We start from the raw sequence: 17839 nt of genomic DNA on the forward strand, positions 1-17839 counted from the left end.
AGGACATGAAAATCAGGTACAGATGGGAGTTACCAGAAGGTGTGTCCTTTGAGTTTGGAGGGGCCAAAAAGCGCATCAGATCTGAGCGAGAGATGGAGCGATTTATAAGGGACAATGAAAAAGACTTACCAACAAGATCATGAGTATGGAGTGCAAAGTTTTATCTTGGAATGTAAATGGACTAAACTCACCGAATAAGAGAAAAAATATTTTCCACTGGCTATTAAAACAAAAATGTGACATTGTGTGTTTGCAAGAGACCCATATTAGAAAGCAGGATGTAAAATATCTAAAATCAGGAAAATTGGGCAAAGAATTTGTAGCGGCCTCCAACAAGAAAAAAAGAGGAGTGGTGTTGTACATAAAAGAGGAGCTACAGCCAAAATTTGTAATGAAAGATGTGGAAGCCAGATTCATTGCAGTGGAATGTACTTGGGATTTAAAGAGAGTGTTGGTAGTTGGAGTTTATGCACCTAACGGTGCAAAGGAAAGCTTCTTTGAGGATTTGAGGAAGCAACTAGATGATCTTTCATACGACCAGATAATTCTTGCCGGAGACTTCAATGGAGTGACGAACTTGGAATTAGATAAAAAGACAACAACTGCACAAAAGAAAAGAGGATTATTACCAAAGCTCTTTTTTGACTTGATACAACAGGAGACTTTAGAAGATGTATGGAGAAGAGAATATCCTAAAAGTAGACAATTTACTTTTTATTCTGCAAGGCACTGCACACTATCAAGAATTGATATGATCTGGGCCTCAAAAGACTTAGCGTTATGGACTAAGGAGGTAGAAATAATGCCGATGGTAGGCTCAGATCACAATCCAATCATGTGGAAACTAGGGAAAAGGAGAAAAAGGAAAGCATGGAGAATAAATGAGGACTTGCTACAGGAAGGAGAGAGTTTGGAGATGTTGAGAAGAGAGACAAAGTTCTTCATACAATACAACATAAATAAAGAAGTACCAACTGACAAAGTTTGGGACGCTTATAAGGCGGTTATAAGGGGCATACTAATGGACTTAAATGGTAGAGTAAGAAAAAAGAAAGAGGAGAAAAGACAAGAGATTGAGGAGAAAATAAAAGCCAAAGAAATACAGTTAAAAAAGAGACCAGGGAAAAAGAAATTATATCAGGAAATTAAAATACTTCAAGAACAGTTAACAGCAATGAATAATAAAGAATTGGAGTGGAATCTTAAAAGATTGAATCAGAAAGCGTTTGAAGGTGCAAATAAACCTGGGAAGTATTTGGCATGGCAACTGAAGAAGAGAAGGGAAAAGAAAACAATAAATAGAATCTGCGAAGATAATAAAACGTATTTGGAACAGACTACCATTAGTAGAGCCTTTTACAAATTCTACGCTAAGTTGTATAATAAGAAAGAGGTAAATAAAGAGTCAATAGCGTTATATTTGGAGAAATTGAAACTTCCAGTAATTTCGGAAGCTTGGAGAAATAAACTGAACAGTGAAGTAACAGATGAGGAATTAAACAAGGCAATACAATCTGCAAATCTAGGAAAGGCGCCAGGGCCAGATGGACTTACAGCGAAATTTTATAAGGTAATGGCCAATGAACTGGCACCATTCCTAAAAGAGGTGATCAATGGAGTTTTAAAGGACCAGCGGATTCCAGATACCTGGAATGAAGCGAATATATCATTGATCCCCAAAGAGGGCCAAGACTTGACTAATGTGAAAAATTACAGACCTATATCGTTACTTAACAATGATTATAAAATCTTTGCGAAGATACTGGCGGAGAGACTGAAGGGGTGGCTTTCGGAAGTCATTGAGGAGGAACAAGCAGGCTTTTTGCCAGACAGACAAATCAGAGACAATTTAAGGACAGTGATCAATGCTATTGAATATTATGATAAGCGTTGTGACAAAGAGGTTGGTTTCTTCTTTGTTGATGCTGAAAAGGCGTTCGATAATTTAAACTGGGACTTTATGTTTGCCACTATGGAAAAGCTACAATTGGGAGAAAGATTCATTAGAGCAATTAAGGAAATTTACAGAGACCAGACGGCAGCAATTGTGGTGAATGATGAAGCGACTAAGAAATTGATTATAAGTAAAGGAACAAGACAAGGTTGCCCGTTGTCTCCACTGCTGTTCATTTTGGTATTGGAGATCCTGATGATACAAATACGACAAGATGAAGAAATTCGAGGAATTAAAATAAAGGACTATTCATATAAGGTCAGAGCATTTGCGGATGACATAATGTTAATTGTAGAAGACCCAATGGAGAACATGCCAAAAGTGATAGATAAGATTAAGGAGTTCGGAGATTTGGCAGGTTTTTATATTAATAAAAAGAAGTCAAAGATATTATGCAAAAATATGACTAAGCAGAAACAACAATTGTTAACGGAAATAACGGATTGTGAAGTAACAAGCAAGGTGAAATATCTGGGAATCGAACTGACTGCTAAGAATATAGACTTATTTAAAAATAACTATGAAAAACTATGGACTCAGATAGAGAGAGATTTGATTAAATGGAACAGACTAAATCTGTCATGGTTGGGAAGGATTGCAGCAGTTAAGATGAATGTGTTATCAAGAGTAATGTTTTTGCTACAGACAATACCAATCATCAGTGACTCTAAGTAATTTGAAAAATGGCAGAGGAAAATATCAGACTTTGTATGGGCAGGCAAGAAGCCTCGAGTCAAAATGAAAGTTTTACAAGATGCAAAGGAAAGAGGCGGAATGCAACTGCCCAATTTAAGACTTTACCATGACGCAATTTGCTTGGTGTGGTTGAAGGAGTGGATGACGCTAAAGAATAAGAAATTATTAGCCCTAGAGGGATATAAAAAGATATTTGGATGGCACGCATATTTATGGCATGATAAAGTAAAGGCGAACTCGATGTTCCTGCATCACTATATACAGAGAAGTTTATATATAATCTGGAAGAAGTATAGAATTTATTTGGAAGAAGGAACCCCCTTGTGGTTAGTTCCATATGAGGTGATAGATCCGAGAGCTGTTGATAATGAGCAACAATGTTTAACTTATAAAGAAATAACTAGAATGGAAGGATCCAAACTTAGAATAAAGACTCAGGAGGAACTATCGCCTTACTACGACTGGTTCCAGTATAGACAGATTAGAGATTTATATAACTCGGACTCTGTAAAGGGAGGAATACGAACAGAAAACTCGGAACTAGAGCAGACCCTTCTTAAAGAGGACAAGAAAAGAATATCTAAGGTATACCAAGCACTGCTGAAAGGGTATACTGAGGATGAAGTAGTTAAAGGACAAATGGTGAAATGGGCCATAAATTTTAACAAAGAAATAACAATGGAGGCATGGGAATACTTGTGGAAGACTACAATGAAGACAACGACATGCATTAGTATAAAAGAGAACATTTACAAAATGATTTACCGTTGGTACATGACACCAAAGAAGATTGCGCTAGGGAATTTGAACACTTCTAATAAATGCTGGAAATGTAGGAAGCATGAGGGCTCCCTCTACCATATGTGGTGGACGTGTGAGGTAGCTAGGCAGTACTGGGGGGAAATAATAAGAGAAATGAGTGAAATTTTACAATTTCAAGTTAATAAGAACCCAGAACTCCTGCTACTAAACTTGGGAATGGAGGGAATTCCAGCCCATCATAGGACGTTGATATTTTACATGACGGCAGCAGCTAGACTTTTGTATGCGCAAAAATGGAAAATACAAGAAGTGCCAACCATTGAAGATTGGATCCACAAATTGCTGTATATGGCAGAAATGGATAAAATGACAAGAAAATTGAGAAACCTGGACTCAGGACAGTTTAACACAGACTGGGAGAAGCTGAAACAATATTTGGAGAAGAAATGGGAGGTGGGAGGAGAACTGTGGCAGTTTGAGAACTACTGAAGTACAATAAAATGTAGAGGGGGGTGACTTTACCGGGGAGGAGAAGAGATAAAAGAGAATTTCTAAGCAGTGATGATATTAGATTGATATATATAGAATAATAAATAGAATATCGATAGAAAATAATTAATCATAAGGGTTAACTATAAGGATTGACTAACTAATAATATTTTCTTTTTGATTCTGTACAATGTACCAAATTGAATATGTTTATTTGAAGCTGTATATGAGTCAAATTGATTGATATCATATACAGATCTATGATTGAAGGGGAATAGAAATACCAATGTAAACAAATATAATTAAAATTGAAAGAAGAAGAAATAATGACATAGAATAAGAATAGAATAACATATAGAGTATAAGTTAAACTGATTGATTTATATGAATGTATGGTTTACATAGTTTATGATATATAGAAATATTTGAAAGTCAAATAATGAAAAATGGGATAAATTGTTTATCCATTATGGAAAAAGGGACTCATAGGCAGGGTACAGAGTACTAAAAATAGTTAAAGAAGTATTGCTTAGAATAAAGGGAGAATATATATTTGCTAGATAGAGGAATATATAAAGAGTAAGGGAAAAGGGATAAAGGGTTGGAAAACTGTTGGAAGTCAACAAAATGGGGGGGGAAAGGGAGGGGGTTAGAAATTGGGAAATGGGAACATTGACTGTAATGTGTAAACATTTGATCCTAACCCAATAAAAATGTTTCAAAAAAAAAAAATAACAAATAATACAACAGTACAACTGAATATAGCAGCAGCTTTCACAGAGAGGGGGTAGATGTTGTATCCTCCAGCCAGCGGAGGCCCAGCCTCAGCCATAAGCCTGGCGGAACAACTCTGTCTTACAGGCCCAGTGGAAAGACAGTAGATCCTGCCGGGCCCTGGTCTCGGTAGACAGAGCGTTCCACCAGGTGGGAGCCAAAACTGAGAAAGCTCTGGCTCTAGTCGAGGCCAAGCGGGCCTCCCAGGAGCCAGGGACTGATTACAATTGCTTTCCTCCCGATCGGAGAGTCCTCTGGGGAATATACAGGGAGAGACGGTCCCTCAGGTACGCTGGCCCCAGTCCGTGCAGGGCCTTACAGGTCAATACCAAGACCTTAAACCTGATCTAATACTCTACTGGCAGCCAATGCAGCTCGCACAATATTGGTGAAATATGCGCCCTATTTGGTGCTTCTAAATAGGGTGGGGAGGAAATTGTATACTCAGATTAAGGGCTCACCTATGTTTCTCCTCCCCTCCCACAGGTTCTAGAGGCACAAAGAAGACATCAGAAAGAGAAATCTGGTATCATCCCTACCTCACCAACACCTTACACTTACAATAAGGTAAGCTTGACCGGAGTGTGTACTTTAGCGATTGTGTTTTTCGGCTCTGCAGTGGGCAAGACAAATTTCTGGCCTTCTTGGGTGAGGAAGTGATTGAAAATGTGCAGAAGTCTATAAAGGTCCATTTCTCCTATTGTTATCTTTGAACATCATCTGTAAGTAAAACAGATTGAACAAGCTTCAATTATAAACCGTGCACATTTCCTGAGACGGAGCTCTCCCTTTTTTCCTTGCTGAATGTTTGTGTAGCTTCATGGGGGAGGGGGTTGCGCCCCCCCATAACTTTGCACCGTAAAAAAGTTAAGATTCTTTTCCCCCCTCCTCCTTAGAGCTGTGACTTGTGGTCCCTTGGCGTCATCATTTACGTGATGCTGTGTGGTTACCCACCGTTTTACTCCAAGCACCACAGTCGGACAATTCCCAAAGATATGCGGAAAAAGATAATGACGGGGAGCTTTGAGTTCCCGGAGGAAGAGTGGAGCCAGATCTCCGAAATGGCAAAGGACATTGTGCGCAAGTAAGTCTGCGGTGGATAATGTTTATAAAATAAACTGATGCGAGAGCGGGACTCCCAGCAGGCGCAGGCAGATGCGCAAGACTCCCAGGCTCTTCCGCACAACATCTCCATGCCCTAGGAAGGCACCCGCACGAGTCCTTTAACCTCTTTGTCACCGGCCCCTTCTCTGTACTTGTCCCCCATTACAGATAGTTTAAAAATTTGCATATTCCACCGGAGCAGCATTATTCAGACTTTCCACTTTCACAGAACCCTTTCCACATCAATGTGTCAGCCACAGAATTCCTTCGCATTTCTGTGGATTCTGGGGAGCCATCTAGCGTGGACGCAGCTTATGTGGGGTCCTGGCCAGACCTCCTGGCCTTGCATTCACCACTTCACATGAACCCAGAAAGTGCTGTAGGGGGCAGTCGACGCTCCACCAGGGCTACACTTTCTCAAAAACAGCAGTTGTGTTTCAGCTCTTGCTGCAGAGGCTGGTACAACACGTCTTTTTATCGGGAAACTTCTGAAGTTTCTGAGGAAAACAGGGTTCCTCAAAATGCTGCTGGAAAACTACTTTACTTGTCTTCACGATAGCAGTTCCGAGTGGAACTGTTCACAACCTGGGAGAGCATTGTGCTGATTGGATATGAAGAGAAAGGTAGAAGAAGGTTCAGAACTGATGCCGTTGTTGAGATAGGAGGGGAAGAGAATGCAGAGATTTATGGCATGAGAGAGCAGACCTTCGTGCGCTAAGCAAGAGAAGGCCAGTGATCTCAGCCATGGTGGCCTCTCCCGGCCTGTCACCTCATTGGCAATTGCACCACAGACTGGCGGCTTCCAGGGAATGGGTGCTGAGGTATGCTTCCAGGGGTGGTGGCCACTTCTCCGTCCTCTGCTGGAAGAAAGGGTGCACAGACCTGGAGGCCTGCCAGTGAAAAGAATCTCTTTGCATACATTTGTCTGCTCAAAGCCTAACCTGCCACAGGGCAGCTGCGCACCCAAATTCTTTAAGGAAGTACAATTTCCTTGCCAATCCAGACCCCGATGTTCACCTATCTCCATCCTGGGGGAAGAGAGTCCTGGTGGGTGGCTTTCCTCCCCTTCCAGTGATGAGGTCTGTGAACTGGCCACATGGCTCCAGCAGGATTGATTGTCCATTGCACAGTGGATTTGGGTCGCATTGTGCATTTTTACTTTGCCCAGCTCCCATCACACTCAGGCTAGCAGAGCTGAACAATTAGCGAAAACCAGTTTGGTATTTCGGTAATAAAGCTTCTGCCCCTGCACTACCAAAAGCCACTTCCTGAGGATAATTATATTTTTGAAAAATCTGTGGAGGAGGAAGGTTCTGTGACTGAGAAGCAGCAACTGGCAACAACCTCAGTCTTGTGGAGTCCTAATTTGGTATTCTGATGGTGGTTTTAAGAGCTCACCCTTGGATTTGTGAAACGAAAGGGAGGAGGTGCCTGCAGAACCTTTCACGACCTCCCGCCATGATGGGCTTTGTGGGCGAAAAAGCAGCAACCGTTAGAAGGAAAGATCCTGTAAGGAGGTTTAAGAAAATCAGCGACTGTCTGAGACTTTATTTTAATGCTCCTAGGTTGTTGAAGGTAAAGCCGGAGGAAAGGTTGACAATAGAAGGTGTTCTGGACCACCCCTGGCTGAACTCTACAGAGGCTCTCGATAACATTTTGCCCTCTGCCCAGTTAATGATGGACAAGGTTTTTACTCTTTTTCGTCTCTTCTGAATGGAAAAACGGGGGAAACATTTTTAAGGATTTGTTTTAATACTGTTTGTTATTCTGGTTCAAGTCCTTAATTCCGGGTGCAGATTTGTTTATCCATTTAAGCAGTGAATTAGAAATAGAGCTTGACTGAAAAGGAGAGGGGGAGAACCCTGGCAAGACTTGGGGGCTTGTTCCCTGATAGGCATAATCCTCCGTAGGCTCCATTCAGATGTTGCAAATGCAGCCCCCCCACACACCCCAGCCATGCTTTGGAAGTTTGGGGTTGTCTGAAGCTTCAGGGCTTCTTTTTTGCCTCTCAGCTCAAGTCCTTTCCTGGTTTTCTATAATCTTAGTTTGCCACCAGTCCCATTTGGAGGCAAGATGCTAACCAGTTTGCCGTTGCATGAAACTAGAGTTTGAAGTGAGTGAACTATCTGTGAGTTGGAGGCAGTATTAATCTTAGTTGGCCAGTACAGACATATAACAATATAATAACAACATTCAGTTTATATACCGCCCTTCAGGACGACAACGCCCACTCAGAGAGGTTTACAAAGTATGTCATTATTATCCCCACAACAACAATCACCCTGCGAGGTGGGTGGGGCTGAGAGAACTCTTAGAAGCTGGGACTGACCTCAAGCGGAGGAGTGGGGAATCAAACCCGGCTCTCCAGATTAGAGTCCCACGCTCTTAACCACTACACCAAACTGGCTCTAACTGACATTATGGCTGTCTGTGGATGGAGAACACCAGGAATGGGGTGGGGGGGCTCCATGTGCACAAAGTGAGGAGGAAGCACATTCTTAAGCCCTCCAAACGGTCATTTTTCATTTATTTGATTTATAGTCCGCCCTCCCTGCAAGCAGGCTCAGGGTGGGTTACAACACATTTTTAAAAGATCAATCAACGCAGTTAACAAATATAAACATAAACATCCTATAAAATTCATCTCTTAATTAATCATAAATTAATTATGTGGCTTTTAGAGGGTTTGGGCTTGTGGCATCTGAAGTTGGTCGTTGTGTCTCGCTAAGCCTTCCAGGTCTGTCTAAATTGCAGAGGTGCTAGATGGGTTGGACCAGAGTTTTCTGCATTACCTTTCAGTCATGAAGCGTTTCCACCAGGGGCTGGCTTCCCGGCATCAACAAAATGATGGGTGGGTGAACTTTAATTGGCAGTGGCGTACTGGGTGACTCCTGGCCCAAGCCTAGCAGTTGGCAGTGGGACAGGGAGTTTAGACATGCTGCGTGCCCCACCCCCCCCACCCCGCCCATCTGGCCTGATTGGCTCCCTGGCCGACATTCCATCCACAAAGCCTTTTCCATTTTGATCACGGGGTGCCTCCAGTCAAGGGCCTCTGGGGCTATCTTGGGGCCAAGCTAGAAGTGACAAGTTACACTTGAATGGCAAGTGAACAGACTCACGTGTATTCCTCCCTGTTCACTTGCACTCCACTTGCACTCCACTCAATCACATAGGGCCAAGCTACAAGTGGCAAATGACACTTGAATGGCAAGTGAACAGACTCACGTGTATTCCTCCCTGTTCACTTGCACTCCACTTGCACTCCACTCGATCAAATAGGGCCAAGCTACAAGTGGCGAATGACACTTGAATGGCAAGTGAACAGACTCACGTGTATTCCTCCCTGTTCACTTGCACTCCACTTGCACTCCACTCGATCAAATAGGGCCAAGCTACAAGTGGCGAATGACACTTGAATGGCAAGTGAACAGACTCACGTGTATTCCTCCCTGTTCACTTGCACTCCACTTGCACTCCACTCAATCACATAGGGCCAAGCTACAAGTGGCGAATGACACTTGAATGGCAAGTGAACAGACTCACGTGTATTCCTCCCTGTTCACTTGCACTCCACTTGCACTCCACTCGATCAAATAGGGCCAAGCTACAAGTGGCGAATGACACCTGCACGGCAAGTGAACAGACTCACGTGTATTCCTCCCAGTTCACTTGCGCTCCACTTGCACTCCACTTGATCTCGTAGTGATCGAGTGGAGTGCAAGTGGAGCACAAGTGAACAGGGAGGAATACACGTGAGTCTGTTCACTTGCCATTCAAGTGTAATTCGTCACTTCTAGCTTGGCCCTTAAGTGACCTTGACTATGGAAATAAATTCCCAAAGCAAGAGAACTTCCTTGCTTTAAGTGCAATTTGAAAGCGAAATCCACGCTCAGAAGTTTACGATAAGTAAAACAATTTCCCGAGTGTCTGTAATCGTTAAGTGGTGCAATTATGCATGCTGGTAACTAGTCCTGATGAACGTGGGGCTGTTCATCAGTTTGTGATGCTGGTTCTGCAGCTACATCAAGGTACACAGGACATTTATAGCATGAGCGGGGCTCATCCACGGCTCTCGCAAAGACAGGAGTTCAGACTCAAGGGGCCGTTGCTAAAAACGCCTCTCTGCTCACCCTGGGGTATCTTGGCTTCACACACAGCTGGTATGGTGAAGAGGGCGTTCCCAGTCATTCCTAAGAGCTGTGCCGGAGCAGAGAGGTCGAGGCATGAACTGGAATTGATGCTGTGGGAACCTGCCAGTGGCTTGTCTCTGTTGGAAGGTGGCCCGCAGCATCCTAAACTCTGGCTGGCTGCCAGTTGACAGCCATCGTCACTGGGAGAGTTGAAGGGATTTGTGCGCACAACACTGGGACCTGTGATGGAGCCCTCACCCCGTGGCCTGGGCTGCGAGAAAGGCCTTTGTCCACCCGCCCCCTCTCTAACCTCCTCCTAGTATTGAAGAGTTGGGAGACTCATTAGACCTGGTCCTGTTTAGGGACGTGTCCTGCGGCTGCCCAGATCTGTTTTGTGACGGCCCAGAAGCCAGGCCCTTATTCCAGCATAACTCTCCTGCTGGCACTTCCTGTTGGTCGGAAGCTGATGAAAGCCTAAGGCGTAACTTCCTTTTCCTTCCCACCACGCTAGGCGATGGTCGCTGGTATTCAGCAGGCCCATGCGGAGCAGCTGGCCAACATGAGAATCCAGGACCTCAAAGTCAGCCTCAAACCCCTCCACTCCGTCAACAACCCAATCCTGCGCAAAAGAAAACTGCTGGGGTAACTTTCCAATCATTTTTTCTTTCTTTTTTTTTAAAGAAAGAGCAGGCCAAAGAATACTGACGTGTATCAGAGGGATCTTTCATGCTGAGAGTGATCAAGTCCCGCACACACACACACACACAGGAAGCTGCCTTTTCCCTGGCCAGCCTACTGGTCCATCTAGCTCTGGATCATGTGGCAAGGCTCTCCCAGCTCTCGGGCCGACTGGTCAGGAACCGAACCTGGGACTTGCTGCTTGCAGAGCATCTGCTCTTCCACTCAGCTGCACGGCCCCTCCCCACTAGGGAGCCGCAGCCTTGCTGGGTCATGACAGCCACGCAAGCAGAGGAGCTGGATGTGTGCCTGGAAGCTTGCCCAGCTTTCCTCCTGCCACTCCTGCGGGTATGCCTGTCGCCTAGATTCTCCGACTCTGGCATGGAGTTACGAGACAGGTGCAGGGAGGCAGTGAGTGGGTGAACTTTTGAGGCAAGGCAAGTGGCAGAAGCAAAATGCTCCCTTCTGGAGAACCGTGCACACATGCTTTCTGTCCTGCATGTCAGGGCAACTGGAGGGAAAAGGTTCTGTTTCTCTCAAAGCGCTGTGCAGAGCTGCAAGATAGAACGCATTGTCAGACAGGGGAGGAACAGCAATAGTGCAAGAAAAGAATTCTTTAATAATGAATAACCCCTGTGCGTTTCATCTTAGCTTCATCAGGGGGATCTACCATAGGAGTTATTCTGTGTTAAAGAATTACTTTCCTGCACCATTGCTGATCCGTCTTTGCTTTTGGCTTGGCGTGCTACCTCCCTTCTTTTCCAGACAAGATACGAGGACAACATCAGGGAACTCTTTTTTTGCTAAAAAGCTATCTTCTCCACTTCACCTTGTTCCATTCTCCTTAGGTTTGCTAGTAAAGACATGGTGGGAGGAGGAGATCGCCAAGTAAGTTCTGAAGTGGGGAGAAAAGTCTCAAGTCCAAAGGTTTAATGCTCTGCCCCATCCAGCCACTCAAACTTCCCTAACCATGGCACTTTGCTTTTGTTACTTGAGTGCTTTTTTATCTCACCCAGGCGCTATTTTTTGCAGTGGCAGCACTGCAGAACTAGGATTGGATGTGGGGAACCAAAGACCCTGACGCTTAAGCGCACCCTTCTCTGGCTTTGCTTGTGCTCCTCTTTGAAAACTTCCCCATCATCTTGTTACAGAACAAAACCAAAAGACAGCGTGTATATCCACGATCCCGAAAACAGCAGTGAGGACTCCAACGTGGCTCTGGAAAAGCTCCGAGACGTGATTGCTCAGTGCATTCTGCCGCAGGCTGGTAAAGGTCATAGGAGCTAAGACAGCTGGGTTTGAAGGGTGGTGGGCTGAATTCTTGGAGGGGAGCCACACAGTCCTGGCCTGGTTCTTAGCTCTTCCCCCAGCAAGCAAAGCTTCTGTTTTTCAAGAAGCACAAACTCCTGATGGCCAACTCTAAAAGGGACTGATGCTGATAGAGCACTGTTTGATTTCCTCAGAGCAGTTAGAGGAGCCATTTTGGCTTGTTCACCTCTTCTACTTCTCTCTCTCACACACATACTCCCCTTTCCTCCTTGCTGTTTTCAGAGCTAACCTGGGGTGCATCTGCCCTGTGTGCTGTGCTCAGCAGTCCACTTCCATTTATCTAGCCGCCTTGACATAATTGGTGAAGAATGCCTGCTTTACTTTTTCTTGTTCTGAAACAGGCGAGAATGAAGATGAGAAACTGAACGAAGTGATGCAGGAAGCCTGGAAATATAACAGGGAGTGCAAATTATTGCGAGACACCCTTCAGACTTTCAGCTGGAACGGTGAGCATCACCAAGGGCTTGGTGTAGAATAACAGATGGCACTCTTCAGTTGCTGTTTGGCATACCACCTCATAACTGTAAGGCTACCGAGGCGGTGGACAAAATCGGTAAACAAACCATAGTAAGCAAAACCAACAACAATCCGGCAGCAGCTAAGATTTAAGAAATGACTGATGTGTTATTTGGAAAAGGTATGTGCCACTTCTCCAGAAAACCTGTTAGAGGCAGCTGACCGAATAAAATGTAAAAATGTAAAAAAAAAAAAAAAATTAGCAGCCAGTGCAAACCCAGCCATCACATAAAAACAACACGCAACATTTAGCAGCTTAAAATATTTCTCATAAAACAGTCCTCGGGTTAGTAGTAAAAAAAGATGTTTTTGCCTGGCCTGTAAAGGAGAAGAGGGATAGGAGCCAGACAAGCCTCGAAGGGCAGGGCATTCCACGAACGGGGTGCGACCATCCAGCATACCCCGTCTCTGGTTGAAGCCTGCCGTGCCTCTGCAGGTAGGGGCGCCAAGAGAAGAGCTTGTCAGGTATATCTTAAGCGGCAAGCTGAGCAGTCCTTCAGGTAGCCTGGCCCCAAGCCATTTATTGCCTTGAAGGTAAGAACCAGCGTCTTGAATTGTGCCTAGAAATAGACATGTAGCCAAAGCAGATCTCTCTGCAAATGTCAGCTGGCACCGGATGAAAGAGCTGGCCAGCAGGTTGCTTTGTCCCTGGGACTCCAGATTCCCACCCATCCAAAAGAGAGTAATAGTAGCCTTGCCTCCCCGGCTGATGTTGATGGCTGGCAAGGAAGGGGATTTGAAAACTCACTGAGTGTCACGCTTCGCGTTCTGCGCCGTCATTGGGGGGGGGGGGGGACAGGGCTGGCCACGCAGGCCCTTAACTACCCTGAGCAGCTGTTCTGTGCAGCTGGCCGCCTCTGCACCTGTGAGAAAGTGTTCAGGAGTGGAGCGGTGCATCGCCACATGTTCCTTGAAGCCCTGAATGATCATGGGGGGATGGTGGGGTGGAAGGAACGTGTAAGTCTCAGTGAACTGCAGTGATCAGAGAGGTCTGTTTTTGGTCTCATGCTGGCAAAAGCTGCCTGCAGTGCTGCACTGGTAGCAAAGGGCACAGTATGGCTATCCTAAATAATAATGAGAAAACAGACTCTGTACTGATGGGGGGATGCCCTGACCTGGATAGCCCAGGCAAGCCAGATCTCTTCAGATCCCGGAAGCTACGCAGGGTCAGCCTTGGTTAGTAATCAGATGGGAGACCTCCAGCGAAGACCAGGGCTGCAGAGGCAGGCAATGGCAAACCACTTCTGTTAGTCTCTTGCCTTGAAAACCCCACCAGGAGTCGCCGTAAGTCAGCTATGACTTGAGGGCACTGTCTCCACCACTATTGGGTGTTAGAAATTGAGCCTGGAATATGGAGACAGGCGTTCAAGTCCCCCACTGATTCTTGAAGCTCACTAAGTGGAAGTTTACTGTGCATATCCTGCTGCGGTGGTAGGGGGCGGATCAGGAATGCTTTAATAAAAAGTTCGGGAAGGCATCTTTTTTGGTCATCCTTCGGCTTAGAGCTAATCAAGTTCATGTCTTCTGTTGCAGGCAGGGGATTCACAGACAAAGTGGACCGTCTAAAACTGGCAGAAATAGTGAAACAAGTTATTGAGGAGCAAACAAATTCCCATGACTCGCAATAGCTGGAGCTGCTTATTCCTTAAGCGCAAAGACAAACACTTCCCCGTCCCCGTTTTTTAAACTATTTGAGTTCTCCTTTAATCTGTAAAGTATTTTTATGTAAATTAATAAATCATAATTATTTCATTCAATTTCCATGCAGCTTGAAAAATGCTGAATAGATGTAGATAACAAGAATCATTGGTACTGTAATATTTTTTTAAACTCAGTTCTTCAAAAGTATATATATATATATATATAATATAAATTTTATGTACCATTTAATTCTTGACTGTCAACTGGGGCAAGTTACTATCTTCAATAACTAGATGCTGTAATCTTCCAGATGCCTATAATGAATGGTTAACAGCCTGCATCAACTAGCATTACTCTGTTTTTCCTCCTGCATCCACCTTGGCACATTACTTGAAGTAATTGCTGAGGGGTATGAACAGCATGGTTGTTCATTAGAACTTTCTTTCCAAGCACCCGCCTTAATGGCAGCGCCTGCTTTGGTGGGTGGTCTAAGGACACCCCCTCCAGGCCTCCAGCTCTTGGTTCCCTGCAGCCCCACCCCTGCCGCTGCCTCTCTTCCCCAGCCTTGTCCGCTTTTCTTCCGGCTTCCCACTGCGAAGCCCAGGACTGTTCGCTCCTCTGGAAAATGGCGGCTTTTTTAAGTAAAGAAAAATTGCAGTTAACAGAGAAACTGTACATATTTCTAGTTTTCTATCTTACAACATTTTGCTTTTTAAGACAGGGCTGAAGGTGGTTTTATAGAATTATTTTGTACAATCACCTGTGCCATTTAGTGACTGAAGTGCCGATTCAGGGCTGCTCTGAGCTGTTGACGTTGCATTTTTCATAGCTCATTACTTTTGAGTGGTTTACACTTGTTTCCTGAGCCATATTGCCTCATCCACATGGTTGCTATGAGCCATGTTCTTTTTCGTCCCTAACGCCTCCTCTTTGCTTTCTCCTTATCAGTCAGTATCCATCCCTGCAGTGATGTTTGCAGGTTAGGACTCGGGGCCCCTTGCCTTTCAGGTGGAAGGCTTTGCTTTTGCTCTCTCTCTCCCTCTGGCTTCCTTCGTCCTTTCCAACACCCCTCAGTGTGTAGTATTAAGCTGCTTCCTCAAAAGCAAACATTCATATGTGTGGCTTCTGGTATAGCCCTTTAGCGTGGAGCAGGAAGTCTGGAATACTATAATCAGAGTGCAGGAGGGAGGTGTACAGGGCAGGGGCTTTTTGTGCCGTCTTTCATCCTGGAAATGGCAATATTTGCCTATAACCAATACAAACGAAGCATGAGTACATACCGGTTGTTCGTTGGATGGTTGTTGTCTCGCAGTGTGTGGCCTCTAAGAGCATGTAGCCAAGAAGCGTGCGAGCATGCCCCTCTCCGGACAAGTAAAGCAATGTGGTAAGGCTTCCGAAGGGGCCCCAGTCGGCAGACATGTTCTGTGCGCTGATGCTAAAGAAGAGACAAAGGCTTCCAGCGAGAAAGAAATAGCAGAGGTAGAAAAGTATGTTCTTCAGAAGTTACAAGCAAGGGAACAGTAATTCATGCTTGCCCGTAATTAATAGCCAGACCCTCCCAGAACAAGCCAAAAGAGGGTATTTTCTCAGCCAGTCTCCTTGAATGGAACGTGGCTTCTTTTGCAGTGCCGAGTGACAGTAGAAGCGAGCATCCCGCCTTTTTTCTGCTTTATAGTTGGCCTCCATAATCAAGAGTTTTGAAAATCTTTCTCTGAAAGCAGCTGTATCTTGGCGCCTCCCACCGCTCTGGTAAGGGGACATCAGTGACTATCTTGGGCTAGGGTAAGATTCAGAATTAACAACTGCCCCCATGGCTGCTGGGTGTGCCATGTTTGTGCCTTTCGCTTCGGGATATGAACACACAGGTTTGCTGATGGTTAAAGCGAACAAGGAGAATCCTGGCAGACAGGTCGGTTCTTTCCGTGCTGAGGAGGGTAGGTATTTTCTGGGCTGGAGTGTAAGAACGAAAGCAGAAAGGGAACCGTATCATGCCAGTTGAATTTTGTATGCCAGTGCTGCTATTTTCTTTCAAGGGGAGTGCTTTTGAAGTGATGCCATTAAAGGAATACACATGGAAAGCATTGAACATGTTGAGGGGGGAATCCTTCAGGAATAGACTGGATTACTGATCTGTTTTCGCAAAATGCATACGGAGTTTTCAGCTCCTATATGTTGCTTTCCACATTTTTCCTATTGGAAGATTTCCAATCACACTCCTTTAGAAGAAATCAAAACACTCCGTTATGATCAGTCGTCGTCGTCATTATTATTTACTACATTTATAGTCCGCCCTCCCTGCAAGCGGGCTCATTGAAAGGGCTTAGTCAGGGTCATTTGAAAACAAAGAATTTGATTAGGACAGAGAATTTATTCTGTGAGTGAATGGCTAGATAACGCACATATTTTGCACGGCTGCCGTTCTACATTCAACCACCATGTTTCAATTTTGTCGCCACTTTTTCTACCTTCTGTGTGTCTTTTTCTGCACTCCAGTTTTGTTTTTCTTTTTGAATCAGTATTATAATGTAAATATTATGCATTGGTGTACATAAATAATTTTACTAAATCTTATCAAAGTTTCTGGTGTTTTTTTAAATGTGCTTTTTAAAATAAAAAGTTGGGGGTTGCCCCTTACCTCACACCATGTTCTCACGCGGAATTGAGTGGTTACTCCTGTTAGAAAGCACCTCGGTGCCGCCTCTTACATTTCCGTGCCAAAGATGCTCAGGGTGTGGTTCCTTTCAGGGACTTCGGATCCCTTGCAGAGTTCTTCAACTTCTCAGCAAATTACCTGCCTGTTGTCTGCACACGGTTGAGCACGGCCTGTGGTCAAGCAGGTGTGTACTGTGGGGAATATGACAATATGGATAGAAGCCATTTGAATTACTCGTACTTTAATGGGAAGCGCTGGCCAACATATTAGGAATTTGTACATGTTGCACAATCTTACCACTATGCAAAATGCAGGATGAAGTCAGCATTTCTTAAAATAACTGTGTTAAGGGTCTGACCATATACAAAGCTACCATAGAGTCAGACCTCTGGGCCATCTGGTTCGGTACTGTTCACTTTGGTGCACTTGATCCAGAGGAGGTAGCCTTGTCAGTCTGTAGTAGCAAAATAAAAAAGTCCAGTAGCACCTTTAAGACTAACCAACTTTACTGTGGCGTAAGCTTTCGAGAACTATAGCTCTCTTTATCAGATGCCTCATCGGCTTTCGAGAACCACAGCTCTCTTCGTCAGATGCATCTGACAAAGAGAGCTGTGGTTCTCGAAAGCTGACGATACATCTGACGAAGAGAGCTGTGGTTCTCGAAAGCTTATGCTACAATAAAGTTGGTTAGTCTTGAAGGCGCTACTAGACTACCATTTTGAAAGATGCATCAGTAAAGGAGTGGAGAGTGACTATATACTTTACTACTATTGCTGTTAAGTATGATACAGTGTAGACTTTACTACTATCACTATATGATCCCGCTGAGTAGATCCTATGTGGTTTAATATGTCAGTCTCAGAATTACTTATCCTCAGTTTCAGCATTTCTTCAGCTCTGAATCTGGTTTCTGCAGATTTGCATATATACACCCTATAACATGTGTTTTGAAATCTTTTTGAAGTCAACTGTACTGCCTCACACTGTAATCCATCTTGAGTCTCGGTGAGAATGGCAGACTAAATAACATAAGTAAAAATAAAATTCCAGACCCAAAAGAGCTACTTGGCTCCCAACGCGCCTGGATTGTGTCAGCATCGCCGCCTACCCTGC

At 44.5% G+C, this 17839-nt stretch overlaps 1 protein-coding gene across 2 annotated transcripts in view; it reads left to right on the top strand.

The window, feature by feature from the left end:
• MAPKAPK5 (MAPK activated protein kinase 5) overlaps positions 1 to 16643 on the top strand; it is a 32991-nt gene extending 16348 nt beyond the window's left edge. Inside the window, exons 8-14 of one of the 2 annotated variants that reach the window (XM_054996699.1) lie at positions 5162 to 5242; positions 5572 to 5759; positions 7345 to 7465; positions 10421 to 10551; positions 11739 to 11860; positions 12258 to 12362; positions 13966 to 16643. In XM_054996699.1, coding sequence (XP_054852674.1) covers positions 5162 to 5242; positions 5572 to 5759; positions 7345 to 7465; positions 10421 to 10551; positions 11739 to 11860; positions 12258 to 12362; positions 13966 to 14060 — 843 coding nt within the window. In that variant the 3' untranslated portion in view covers positions 14061 to 16643. The remainder of the gene's footprint in view (positions 1 to 5161; positions 5243 to 5571; positions 5760 to 7344; positions 7466 to 10420; positions 10552 to 11738; positions 11861 to 12257; positions 12363 to 13965) is intronic. The other variant, XM_054996700.1, reaches the window with a different exon arrangement.
• Positions 16644 to 17839: the final 1196 nt, after the last annotated feature.

This window comes from Eublepharis macularius, chromosome 13, assembly GCF_028583425.1.
Source record: "Eublepharis macularius isolate TG4126 chromosome 13, MPM_Emac_v1.0, whole genome shotgun sequence".
Taxonomy (NCBI): Eukaryota; Metazoa; Chordata; class Lepidosauria; order Squamata; family Eublepharidae; genus Eublepharis; species Eublepharis macularius.